The sequence below is a fragment of the Nematolebias whitei genome, chromosome 7 (genome assembly GCF_014905685.2).
Source record: "Nematolebias whitei isolate Nwh7 chromosome 7, NemWhi1, whole genome shotgun sequence".
Classification (NCBI taxonomy): domain Eukaryota; kingdom Metazoa; phylum Chordata; class Actinopteri; order Cyprinodontiformes; family Rivulidae; genus Nematolebias; species Nematolebias whitei.
The window spans coordinates 12327200-12341029 of NC_056504.1; the positions used below are offsets into that span (position 1 = coordinate 12327200).

General features: G+C 40.1%; 1 protein-coding gene across 1 annotated transcript; it reads left to right on the forward strand.

Moving 5' to 3' along the window:
• The first annotated feature begins 469 nt into the window (after positions 1-469).
• LOC119411717 (protein transport protein Sec61 subunit alpha-like 1) lies at positions 470-5562 on the forward strand. Its single transcript, XM_037678634.1, has 12 exons — positions 470-576; positions 1301-1368; positions 1462-1527; positions 1626-1704; positions 2074-2205; positions 2338-2447; positions 2603-2756; positions 2842-3002; positions 3090-3287; positions 4180-4371; positions 4455-4531; positions 4620-5562. Exons 1-12 carry the CDS (start codon positions 570-572, stop codon positions 4804-4806), a joined length of 1431 nt encoding a protein of 476 aa, XP_037534562.1. The 5' UTR covers positions 470-569; the 3' UTR covers positions 4807-5562.
• Positions 5563-13830: the final 8268 nt, after the last annotated feature.

The following is a 13830-nucleotide window of genomic DNA, read 5'->3' on the forward strand; positions in this document are numbered from 1 at the left end:
ATCTATCTATCTATCTATCTATCTATCTATCTATCTATCTATCTATCATGTCTGTCTATCTATCTATCATGTCTGTCTATTTATCCTTCATCCATCCATCTATCTCTTCTTTTTCTTCTTTTATTTTAAATTTGTCCTGATCACTTTTTTAACACGGTTGTTAAATAAAGTTTTGTTAAAAATCAAAATCTTCTTCTTCGTCGGTTTACTGTCACTACTGACTGAAGGACTACAGCGCCCTCTGGCGGAAGAAAATGTTTAACGTTTCTCACTGTTTTATTTAATATATTACCGTACATAATTATGTTTCTTATTTTGATTATTTTACCTGTAATTATTCGTTTAGCGCTTTAAAGAAGTTGTAGCTTGACACAGGTGTGCGGGACTGCCGGCAGACAGCGGAACGTGGCGTGTTTTTCCCCCGGAGAAGTGACGTGTGTCTGCGGCTGGTCTGGTGACGTGTCTCTCCGACTCGGTCTCTTTCCTCTCGGAGTGGCTGATGGAGCCACATTGACTCCACGGAGCAGAAGTCGTAGCAGCTAGACGTCAGGAGTCGACCTGAAGACACCATGGGGAGTAAGTATGCTCGTTTCCTTTTCATCCACGAGTTGGAGTGTTGGCTAACACACCTGCTTTGTTTTTAAACCAGAGGAATAATGAGCTCCGCGCCGGTGTGCAGGGAAGCTAACACAGGTTAGGTGGCGAGAAGTTTAGCTAGCTCCTAGTGAAAACAACCCAAAAGCACCAATGGTGTTTTAATGAACATACATGTGTCACAGCTGAGATGAGATTTATGAAATATGAATGTGTGTCAGCTCTTGTTTTAAACATTAGTTCGTGCGGTTTGAGACTGAACGCTACAGCTAGCGTCTTAGCTAACGTTTTAATGTTTAACATGTAAATGGATTAGCTTTTTCTTCACCTGTTAACTTTGGCAGGTTTGAAACTGGACCTTCTGGAGCCTATTTATATAATTTTAATTCAGTTTGAAGCCTGCCAGATTCTAAAGTCTGTTTCAGTGATTGATACAGAGCTGATCAACACTCGGATTCACCTCAGAAATCTGTCCAAAACCGTAAACACCAGCGACTCTGAACACACTCGCATTAATATTTGTTGTTTGTGTGTTGAATTGATTATTTGCATGTTGCCTGACAGCTGTTTTAAGTGGCTGCTGTTAGGGATGACGTTGCATCTGGGCTCACCTGGTCGTAGAGGTGCAGCTGAATCTCAGTAAGAAGCTGCTTGTCTTTACATTTACAGTAATTAAAATTAAATGGTGTTTTATTTCTTTTCATAGTTAAGTTTTTGGAAGTCATCAAGCCTTTCTGTGCAGTCCTGCCAGAGATTCAGAAACCAGAAAGAAAGGTAAGCTCAAGCCTGCTTCTCTTCTGTTTGTGTTGAGTTCTGCATGCATGACTTGAAAATGAATGACGCCTACTTCTATTTCTTACTGTTCAGATTCAATTTAGAGAAAAAGTACTATGGACCGCTATCACGCTATTCATCTTTCTGGTGTGCTGCCAGGTAATGACACTATTGATGACCCTCAGCCAGCTTGTCAGTGCTGCTTTAGGTAACGGCGCTTGTTTGCAGAGTACTTTACGTTTCTTGTTCTTGTTTAGATCCCACTCTTTGGCATCATGTCGTCAGATTCAGCAGATCCTTTCTACTGGATGAGAGTTATCCTGGCTTCTAACAGAGGTGTGCGCTTGTATCATATTTATTGTAACGTTCAATGTAGAGAAAGGTTTGTAAGCTCAATCATTCAGGTAGATGACAACAAAAAGGGTTAAATCATGTTATCTGGACCAGTTTCTTTAAGTGAGAAATGTTTCCTCTCCCATCCGGATCATTGTAGAGCTTTTGTTGGACAGAGGGTAGCTTTATCTTGTTACCACATGCCTTAAGCCAAAGGTCAAGAGTTGTTAGCCTCCTTCACATTTTTGACTCTTACTGGTTTTTTTTTCCACCTATATGGAAGAAAAAAAACATCTTTGTTCAATGTATTTTTTTATAGAAATGAAAAATATAAATCTTGAACTTTTGTTGCCCTTTTTTTTTTACATCCAGGTACTCTGATGGAGCTTGGTATCTCACCCATTGTCACCTCAGGACTCATTATGCAGCTTCTGGCTGGTGCAAAGATCATCGAGGTGGGAGATACTCCCAAGGACAGAGCTCTCTTCAACGGAGCTCAGAAATGTAGGTTTGCCTTTTCTATATCTTGTTTCTTAGATTTCAAAACCTTTTAATTCAATACTTTAAAGCTTATAAAGTCATAGAGTTTTATTGCTGTCACTGCATTTTAAATGTTTTTGCCTCTCCTTTTTGCAGTGTTTGGAATGATCATCACCATTGGACAGGCCATAGTGTATGTTATGACTGGCATGTATGGAGATCCTTCAGAGATGGGTGCTGGTATATGCCTGCTTATTATCATTCAGGTGAGTCCGCATTGTCTTAAAATACAAATAATAAAACAAATATTTTTGCCATAAAATATACTTTTGTCTGCCCAAATGAAGAGCGATAACATATTGTTTTTTTTACAGCAGTTAGTTTACTTGACATGTCTGAAAACAAGCTGTTTGTGTTTCAGCTCTTTGTTGCAGGTCTGATAGTCTTACTGCTGGATGAGCTGCTCCAGAAGGGCTATGGTCTGGGTTCTGGTATTTCTCTCTTCATTGCAACAAATATCTGCGAGACCATTGTCTGGAAGGCCTTCAGTCCCACCACTGTCAACACTGGCAGAGGTATAGGCCCAGCTCAGAAATGAAACTGATGGTACATCTCACCTGTGCACCGTGACTAACCCAGCGATTCATGTGGTTTATCCAGGTACTGAGTTTGAGGGAGCCATCATCGCTCTCTTCCATCTGCTGGCCACTCGTACAGACAAGGTGCGCGCCCTGAGAGAGGCTTTCTACAGGCAAAACCTGCCCAACCTCATGAACCTCATTGCCACCATCTTTGTGTTTGCAGTGGTCATATACTTCCAGGTGAGGTGTCGTCGCAATCTGAGAATTATGTCTCAGCAGTTTTTATTGGTCTAGAAGTTTTGTACTCAGCTTGAGTCTCTTTATCAGGGCTTCAGAGTGGACCTGCCCATCAAGTCGGCTCGCTACCGTGGTCAATACAACACGTACCCCATCAAACTGTTCTACACCTCCAACATCCCCATCATCCTGCAGTCTGCATTAGTTTCCAATCTGTACGTCATTTCCCAAATGTTGTCAACACGTTTCAGTGGCAACTTCCTGGTCAACCTCCTGGGAACCTGGTCTGTAAGTAGATTATAGACTCTTCATTTCTGTATCTAACTTCAGCCTAGGCCTGTCATGATAAACAATAAATCAATTAATCGCATGATAAATGAAAATTATAGACCTCATTTTCATTTTTCGGCTTTATCGTTTCTTCATGTCTCTCTCTTTCTACTGAAGACACTGGATGACAAAAGGCTCAACTCTGGTGCTCTTCACTGACTCCTCATGTTCTCTTTTCTCTTTAAAAACTATTTTAACTCCAAAATCGTGTTTTTGGATCGTTAAAAGCAGCTAAGCAGCTAAGCTACTAGCTAAGCTAACAGGCTGACCTTGGGGAAAAACCTCCGTCTTGTCGAAGCGACAACATTCACGGTTGAAACTTGTGCCTTTGTCTAAAAAGTAGTTTTTCTCTGTAAAAAGAAGCTGAGAACTTGTTTTCTGATTGATTTATTTATCAAAAGCTTTGTGAAAAATGCTATGCGAAAGAGCTCAAAACATTCCGAGTGTCTGCCATTTTGAGATCCAGAAAAAAGGAAGGAGAGACGGCTCATGTCACGTCAAGGGTCCTCCCTCCCATTTTTCTTAAATAGACACGCAGCTTGCTCCCTCACTATCCATCCTTCGGTTCAAACTGTTTTATACTGCCATATGGTGGTCGAAAAAAGGTACTGCACCCAAGACAATTAAAGCATCATTTATTCTTAAATTTGACAATAATTACTAATTATTGTCAAATTTCAAACAATATTATCGTTTATCGCAATAATTTCTGAGACTATTAATCGCCCAGCAAAATGTGTTAGTGTGACAGGCCTTTGCAAAATAACTAACATGGTTAGGCTGTAATTCGGTGCACAGTATCCTCCGTACGTGTCCGAGTTTTCCTCACCTCCAGCGTGTTTGTGTTCAGGACACATCGAGCGGAGGACCAGCTCGGGCCTACCCAGTAGGCGGTCTCTGCTACTACCTTTCTCCTCCGGAGTCGTTCGGTTCTGTCTTAGATGACCCAGTTCATGCTGTCATCTACATCTTCTTCATGCTTGGCTCCTGTGCCTTCTTCTCCAAGACCTGGATCGAGGTCTCAGGATCCTCAGCCAAAGACGTAAGTGTGTGTGTTCGGCTGTACGCAGCTTGGCCTTCAACAGTCCAATATTCAAAATGTGTTTGTCGTGTTGCTCATCCCAGGTGGCGAAGCAGCTGAAGGAACAGCAGATGGTGATGAGAGGACACAGGGAGACCTCCATGGTGCATGAACTTAACAGGTAAAAATCTAATGTGGAGTTAGTTTCACATTTTATTTTGCAGCTTCCAAGAAGCCGTTTTCTGGAACACGCTCTGTTTTCTCTGCAGGTACATCCCCACAGCTGCTGCTTTCGGAGGGCTCTGTATAGGAGGCTTGTCTGTCATGGCAGACTTCCTGGGAGCCATCGGATCGGGTACAGGAATCCTCTTGGCCGTAACCATCATTTACCAGTACTTTGAGATCTTTGTGAAAGAGCAAAGTGAAGTCGGCAGTATGGGAGCACTTCTCTTCTAAAAGCAAAAACACGCCAATCCTGTGACACACCTCAGACACAAAGAATCCACTTTTGTTATTTTTTTAATTTTGCCTTTTGTTTTGCAGTTTGCTCAGTGAATTTTGCAGCAGAGATGTGTAATTTTGACTCCTGTCTTTGTCCACACCGTACTGCTCTCGCTTGAACAAACGGTTATTCCAGGTTGAGCAAAGTGATGTGTTCAGTTCTCTTGAGTAGTGTTGCCATGTCCCTGGCGGCTGCCTGGATCCCCTCTGACTGTCTTATCAGCCAAATAGAAAATAAAGCACACAATCACGAGGGGGTGTCTGTGACTTACCTCAGGCATTGTTCATTGTAGGCAACTTTAAAAGTGACACGTTGCGCCGTCTTTAGCTGAAAGCATTCTGCCTGAAAATTTCAGCGGGGTTGATTGATAGTCATATCATGTTCATCTGTCAATGCCCGACGTTCCTAAAGTCCTAACGTAGGATGTAAAAAGCACTACGTTGATGTGCTGGTTCTTCTCATGTTTCTGGTTGATAAAACTATCAGCGATGCTCATTTACTTTTTTATATTTTCATTTTTAATCACAGACTGTTTCAAATCTCTCTGGTCCTACCCAAGGTACAGCGTGTGTCCACCGGCTCGTCAAAGAAAAGTGTTCGTCTGTCGTTGTGCTCTTTTTTTTTTTGTTTCCTAGACTATGATGGTCGGGATGAGGGTGGGTTTGATAGGGCTGGAACAAAAGACGGGGATTCATTTTGTTTTTACTTTATGTAAAACATAAATGTGTTAATAAAAAAATAATTTGTTTTCCAACACATTTTAAATAGTTTTCATTTTTATCAAGATGTTAAAATCTAGTTATGTTAATGGAAGAATAACACACAAAACAATCAGATGATCACACTAAAGGTTTTTGATAAATATAGGAAGAGGAAATAATTGGCAGAACTAAATGTAAATGATGTACCAGAGGTGCTGTTTTGATGTTTATTTCCAAGCGATGGGACTAAAAATTTTTTTTAATCAGTTAAACTTTTACTAGTGTTCATGTGTATATTGAGATTAGAGAAACCTGTTTCACCTCTAAGATGTCGGAAACAGTTTAGGAAAGTTTAATGAATTTTAAGAAGTGTTCAATGAAGGTGTTATGAAAGGAGCACTTGCAAAAGAAGCAAATATAACAGTTTGTCTCATCGACACATTTTGAATAGTTGACAAGTTATTTCTGACCACATCAATGTCAAACTGCTTCAAATTTTTAATATAATATATATATATGTATATATATATATATATATATATATACATATGTATGTGTATATATATATATATATACATATGTATGTGTGTAATAAAAGAAGTGTTGGCACAGCCATTGCTTAACAGCAACAATCTCTTTAACGTGTTAACACAGTTTTTCTTAATTTTTAAGTTTGTTACTCAGTGAACAGAAAAACCCATTGGTCCTGGGGGACAGGATGTTGATCTGCTGGCTATGGATGGGCATCATCGCGCAGCTCAACCAATAAGAGCCTTTATTTTGTATGGCTGCCGCACAGCACTCACCCTATCAAACTGAGCAGCGAGGACGACATACTGGACTTAACTACCGTATTTTTCACCCAATAAGTAGTGTTTCTTTGCATGCCCCACGACTTATTGGCCGAAGTGACGTATTTATGGATTTTTTTTCTCATATTTATAAACCAATTTTTAGCTGAGATATGACTGTTTTCATTCATTCTGACTCAAAATATTGAACACTACCATTTTCAGCTGCTAGATGGCGCCAAAGAAATACAGCATGTCATGTCTTAATGACACAGTCAGCTTGCCTTAGGCGGCCACCTTCGTCCAGCTCGCTTGGAGCAACCAGCTTCATTTCGCTGCGAGCCTGCGCCACCCCAGCAAAATGCATAAAATTTGACCGTTAAAGTGCATTTATTAAGCAAAAGTTAAACTGAGACACACCTTTACTATAATTTCAAGCAAACAAATTGTTTTTAAGTGTTAATCTAGTTAAATTCTTGTTAAAGTCTACCTGTGCACGCCCCAGCAGCTGCCATTTGGCAGCCAATCGATTTTTTGCACACCAGCCCACATTTCCTGGTTGTCAGCGGTGACGCATAATAGATGCGACATATACGGCAAAGTGAAGTATTTGTGTTTTTCTATTTTATTAGACATGTTTGGACTGATGCGACTTATAGGGTGGAGCGACGTGTACGGTGGAAAATATGGTATACACCAGGGCTAATCAACTAAATTGATCAGGGGGCCACAGTTACTGAAAGAAAAGAGCTCAGGAGCCAGACATCCAGCAGTCATTGTCATTAAGTAAGTTTGTTTTATGGTTCAAAATCTAGTTTTATTTACAAAGTAAAATGAATCCATTGGTGGGCCGAACTCAGTTCATCTGTGGGCCTGATTTGGCCCCTGGGCCACCAGTTCAATAGCCCTGCAATACTTAAAATTATAAATACAGAAGCATAATACAGGAAAAAAGTGAGCACTGCAGAGAAGATGAAACTATACAACCGTTAGAAATATGAGCAAGAACGAAGATCTATGAGTAGAGAGTTTGAAAAGCTAAAAATAAAAGTTTAACATAACAGATGCACTGCAACATAACTTAGGGAGCAAACATATACAAATTATAATTAGATATTTTAAGAAAACATAATTGATAGAATTTGATTATATAGTTTTTTCGTGCTCATACCGTGATGAATCACACTCCAAACCAGTAGGTGGCGGTAGTGCACCACTTTTTGGAAACCGCCAATAAACTCAAGAAGAAGAAGACGCAGGCGCCGAAGAAGAAGAGCGCGGTAAAAAAGAGTAGTAAGGAAAGAAATATGGAGATAAGTACTGGAGTTTTACATGGGCATTTTATTTTTAAAACCTCCCCCGACGGCAAGCTGGATAAAAGTAAAGTTATCTGTAAGTACTGCAGCGCTGAAATGTCTTATCACAGGAGTAATTCTAGCTTGAAATATCACCTAAAATCAAAACACGCCATCGATGCTAGCCGACCATCCACCGTAATAAAGAGTGAAGGAAGGCTAACCGTGAGGTTGAATTCAGCGTGTGGCAGAACAATTGACGAACAAAAGCAAGACGAACTAACAAATGCTATATCAAGGTGGATAGCTACAAGTTGCAGGCCTATTAGCATTGTGGAAGATGCTGGTCTGTGTGACGTCCTTAAAACCGCAACAAAAGACAGTAAGTATGAGCTTCCCTCACGGCACGCCATCACAAAGAGTATTCACGAGTTGTATGAAAAAGAGAGAGCTATAAAAGCGACAGCATTACAACGTGCACCAACTGTTGCTGTCACTGGAGACTACTGGACATCTGTGGGTAATCACAACTACCTCGGAGTTACTGTGCATTATATTGATGCACAGTGGAGGCTGCAGTCTCATGCCCTGACCGTAATGATCACAGGAGAGAGACATTTTGCTGAAACGTACGCGGAAGATTTTTTTAATGTCGCTCAGCAGTGGAATATCTCTCATAAAGTCAGCACACTTGGCACAGATAGTGCAAGAAACATGATGGCTGTTGCAACACATCTGCCTTTTGAACATGTCCCCTGCGTTGCACACAGTCTCCAGCGTTCAATCACAGTGTCTCTGCAGGACAGTGTGTTCGCCAATGTCCTAGACAAATGTAGAAAGGTTGTGGACCATTTCAAACACAGTCCAACAAATGCTGCAGAATTACGACGACGACAAACTGAACATGGACAAATGAAAGAGTCACTCGTACAAGATGTTCCAACCAGATGGAATTCAACCCTGGACATGATCAAAAGTGTCCTCAGAAATGAACAGCCACTGAGACACGTCCTTGCCCCACACAGGACCGAGATTGCCATGCCAACTGCAGCTGAAATGGACAAACTACAGAGGTTGGAAACGCTCCTGGAGCCCTGCAGGTATAGTTTACTTTTTTTTTTTTGTTTGTTTCATGTTCCTGTTTGTAGCAAAGACAAGTGTATGTGTGTAAAAGTATCATAAACGTGTGAAGGATAGTTTTCTTAATATTCGGATGCAATACAGTTTGACTGAAGGTTTGACTTTTTGTTGTTGCAGGTATGTGAGTGAAATTCTGGGAGGACAAAAGTATGTCTCATGCTCTGCTGTCCTGCCTGCTTTTTGCCATCTCTCTCGTCTCATGAAGAGCTCTGAAGATGATCCTGCCTACCTGGTCAAGTTCAAGACTACATTTAGAGCAGACCTGGAGGCACGCAAGCAAAATGCCAACATTGCATACCTCAAGATTGCTACTGCATTAGACCCAAGATTCAAAGATCTTAAGTGCATACCCAGACCTGAGAGGGGGGAGGTGTGGGCCTCACTCACTAGTCTACTTAGAGAAAGGCAGGGTGTTTTAGTGAAATCTGAGGAAGCAACATCATCAGAGCCACCAAGGAAAAAGTGTGCCTTGCTGGCTGCTTCACCAGAGTCTGACTGTGATGAGGAGGAAGACTTGTTTGAGAACAGTGTGTGCCGATACCAATTAGAGCCCACTATCAGTACAGAGGCCTGTCCTTTGGAGTGGTGGTCCAGACATGCAGGGGCTCACAGCATGCTGGCCTCTGTTGCACAGAAGTACTTGTCCACACCTGCAACTTCTGTACCTTGTGAAAGGTTGTTTTCTCTTGCTGGTCATGTTGTACAGAAGAGGAGAGTTTCTCTGTCATCAGAAAATGTAAATGACCTTGTGTGTCTCAGCGACTGGCTTGGTGCAGAGTAGGAAGTGTACAGTTGAAGGAATGTACAATTTGTTATATAGTGTCATTTCTCGGCTTGCATCACTAAAAGTTTTTTCTTCTTTTTACTGAGATTTTGAAAAAAAAATCCTGAGCAAACGGGTAGTATGAAGACTAGAATCTCCTGCACAGTAGGAATGCACGATCTATACGGTACACGGTAGAAACGATAGACATTTAGCCTATGATAGAGATCTGTCTTCTACCGGCTAACTGCAGTAATGCTGTGTCTGATGTAAAATCAGAGTTGTCAGAGGTAATCGTTACTTTTTTTGAGTTGAAAACTGAGCATAAGTAGTGTTAAAATCTTTTCTTTGAGAGCTAAGTAGCGAAGCTACAAGCTAACTACGGCAAGCTTGCCATAGTGTTACCGTATTCGGACGCATGCGCTAAACGCTATGTTCCATCAACAGGTTTTTGTTTTTTTCTGTCGAAAGTTAAAGTAAGCGTTGGTCAGCTTTAGAGAAACCTGCTCTCTGATCTGTGAAAAGAATGTTGTTTTCAAAATAAATGATGGCAAAAGGACACCCTATGTGTTTTTTTTGTCATTTTTATTGCAAGTTTTATACCAAAAACATATCGTGATATATATCGTTATCGCCACCCTTCACAATACATATCATGATGTTAATTTTATGCCATATTGCACATCCCTACTGCACAGTCAATTGTTGTCTTCAAGAGGAACGCTTACTGAATAAAAATGTTCTCGACGCTCCTTGATTTAAAAATATTTCTTCTTGTAACTTTTTAGAAAAATGTATATTCTAGAATTAGTCGTTAACCTGCTGTGATTGTGGTTTTGGGTTTGAAGTTATCTTCATTTTTCTTTAAAATCAACAAAAATTGCCCTGGCAAATAGCTTTGGTTTAATATTTGGTAAGATGTTGTTCATGTTTACTAGAAGTCTTCTGGATGGAAGGTGAAACGTTTCAGTACAAAAAAAGAAACTGTCCAGATGACCTGACTGAAAATTGTTGGATTGTATACCTGGATTATTGAGCCTGGACTTTGTTGGTTACTAGGAATACTTTAATTGCGAGGAGAACACTTTTGTTAGAAAACGCCTTTTTTGAAAATGTGTCAAAACTTTTTTTATATTAACAGTACATTAAAAATATTTATTTTGCAAAATGAGAGTGAGATTATTCTAAAAAATATCTTGAGATTTATAGAGATTAATATATATGCAATATTTGCAATATGCAATAATATATGCAATAATTAATATATATGCAAGTACTGTGTGTATATAGCAGGATTTTAATGTAGAAAGTCTAAAAACTTTGCAAAAGCTACAAAACTTGCTTTTCAGTTTATCTTACATGTTCATTGATGGCTCTTGACAAGGAAACATAAATCCCTTTTGTTTTTTTATTTTAAATGATGTCCAAGCTCAGTAATTAAAGGTTGTCACAGTTTATTTAGTGCAGTTAAAAACCTTGTTATTAAATGTGTGACAAGCTTTCCACCCTACTAGTGTTGATGCACAGGTGGTTTGTTTTCACACCTGAAGGCTCTGAGTGCAAGCAAACACATTTATTAGAAGTTTCAAATTTTAAGGTTTTATGACATTTTAAAAGAAGAAATTAAACATTTCACTGGTGTATTCTTCACAAAGCAATGTTCTTTGGGACAAAATCTGATGAAAAGTTCTGTATCTCACTGGCTGCTCTGTATGTACCAGGTTTCATCTATTCTGGACATTTCAGTGGCTTTATATGTGAAATTCCTTCCAAATGTTAACACAAAAAGTTAATCATCCAATCTCGTGGCAGGAACTCAGTGCCTCTAGGCAGGTAGAAGAGGTGGAGACGACTTCCTGAAGTTCAAACTGGGCATCAGGATGGAGAATAAAGGGGATTCAAGTGACTTTGAATGTGAGGTGGTTGCCGGTTTGAATGTTTCAGAAACTGCTGATTACTGAGATTTTGACACACAACCATCTCTGGTTCATAGAGAACGGTCCCAAAAGAGAAAATATTCAGTGTAAATAATAAAACCTTGTTTTTGTCAGAGGAGAATGGGCAGACTGGTTGGAGACGACAGAAAGGCAACAGTAGCACAAATAAAAAAAAAGGTTTGGAAGCTCAATCATCCAGGTAAATAAGTACCAAAAAAAGTTAAATCGTGTCATCTGCAAGTTTCTTTTTTTGGGAGAAACGTTTTGTCTTTTCATCTGTCTGAGGCCTGCCAACAAGACTCATCTCAAATAGCTCTCACTGATGCGTTTCAAACCAGCCTCATGTTAAATTCCAAGAAACTTTGCTTTAACACATGCAAAAAGGGAACCATCCATCCAAAACAATCAATCATCATGGATAACAATCAATGGCTAACTTGCTACTCACATAAACAGCCAGAGGACACTTGGCCTTAAACATTGTGTGTCCAGAAAAGTTAAATCTGGTCCTCTGGACATTCAAAAAACAAAAAAAAAGTAGAAACGTTTTGTCTTTAATTTGAAAGACTTCCTCAGTCTGAGGTGCTGTATTCAGCTCAGTCTTATAAATAGCACCTTCTCAGACTGAGCTGAATACAGCACCTCAGACTGAGGAAGTCTTTCGGATGAAAGACGAAACATTTCTACATTTTTTTTGTTTTGATTTTTGAATGTCCAGAGGACCAGATTTAGATTTTTTTTTTTTACCTGGATTATTGAGCATGCATCAGGATATTGTTATGCATGATGATCGATTGGGACGGACGGTCCCCTTTCTGCACGTGTTAAAGCCAGTTTCTTCAGGAGGCTGTCTTGGAACACATCAATGAGAGCTAGTTAAGAGACAGGTCTTGTTGGCAGGCCTCAGACAGATGAAAGACAAAACGTTTCTCCCAAAAAAGAAACTTGTTCAGATGACATGATTTAACTTTTGTTGTTGTTGTAGCACAAATAACCACTTGTTACATACAAAGTTCTGCAGAAACCATCTGTGAGCTCACAACACGTCCAACCTGGAGACAGTTTGGCTGCAGCAGCAGAAGACCACACCGGGCATCACTCCTGTCAGCTACCAGCAGGAAACTGAAGCTACAGTTTGTGAAGACTCGTTAAAGTAGGAAAATAAGACGATGGAAACATTTTCCTGCTCTGATGAGAGTCAGACCACTGAACTCCAGCTGCCTCCAGTCTCATCGATCATCTTTAGGAGACACATCATGGACCTGCAGTGACAGAGTGATGCTAAAGTGTCATTATGATCCAAAACCTCAGAGGAATGTTTATAATAATTAACGCAGTTCTGCAGGGAGAAGAGTTGAGCCCTGTACTAACAAGGTGGACATAATAAAGTGGCTGGTAAGAAAACATTTTACTTCATAAAACCTGTTGTTAAACTTGTTTCAGTTCTTTAAAAGCCTGAAAAACATCTCGTTGCTCTCAGGGTTGGAACCGTAACAGCTGTTATGATCATGTCCTGATGCTCAATAATCCAGGTAGAAAAATCTAACAAGGTTGAGTCAGGTCCTCTGGATGGATTCTTGTTTGTTGAAACGTTTCATCTTTCATCCTGAAGACTTCTTCAGTCTGAGATGTTGTAACAAGTATAAACAACAGCTTCTCATAGTGGATCAACCAGATGGCTGCTGACAGTCAGAACCAGTTGTACACATGCAAAAGGAGGACCATCAGCCTAACAGTGGATCATTAGCGCCCTGATGGCCGCCTGTTATTCAAAGGGGATGCGTGATGCTTGCAATAAAAGCATTGTAAGAGGGTGGAAGTTGAACACGGAGACCCCGCCACTGTTTAATGATGGACGAGTTCTCTTCACAAAGATGGCTTCCTTCACTCACACCAATGTTCCTCTTAAGGATGTGAACATCATCCCTGCAAAAGTGACCGCTGGCCTGCAGATGAGTGTAGACCACAGAGTCCTGGCCTGATGATGTTGCTCTTCTGTACTGGGCCATCCTTTTGACCACATTTAACTTTTTAGATTTTTCTACCTGGATTATTGAGCATGCATCAGGATATTCAGTTGCACATGTTTTATCACAATTTGATACAAATACAGATTTAAAAATGAACACACAATCTATTATTTACATTTAACATATAATTGCAACTTTGTTTAAAAAAAAAAAGACTCGAAAGAACCTGAAATTTTCAAGTTTCAGACGACACTTGACTGTCTTTACTTGAGACTTGACTCAGGACTTGCAGATAAAGAATTGAGACTTACTTGATATTTGCAAAACAATGACTTGGTCCCACCTCTGTGATCCACAGTATCAAGTCTTAACTGCCCCCCC

What these genes read in the sequence shown, in the direction of transcription:
- LOC119411717 (XM_037678634.1), top strand. An exon ending in TCTTTCTGGTGTGCTGCCAG is followed by an intron (nt 1,528 to 1,625) that starts GTAATGACACTA and finishes GTTCTTGTTTAG; the next exon opens with ATCCCACTCTTTGGCATCAT. An exon ending in CACTGTCAACACTGGCAGAG is followed by an intron (nt 2,757 to 2,841) that starts GTATAGGCCCAG and finishes TGGTTTATCCAG; the next exon opens with GTACTGAGTTTGAGGGAGCC.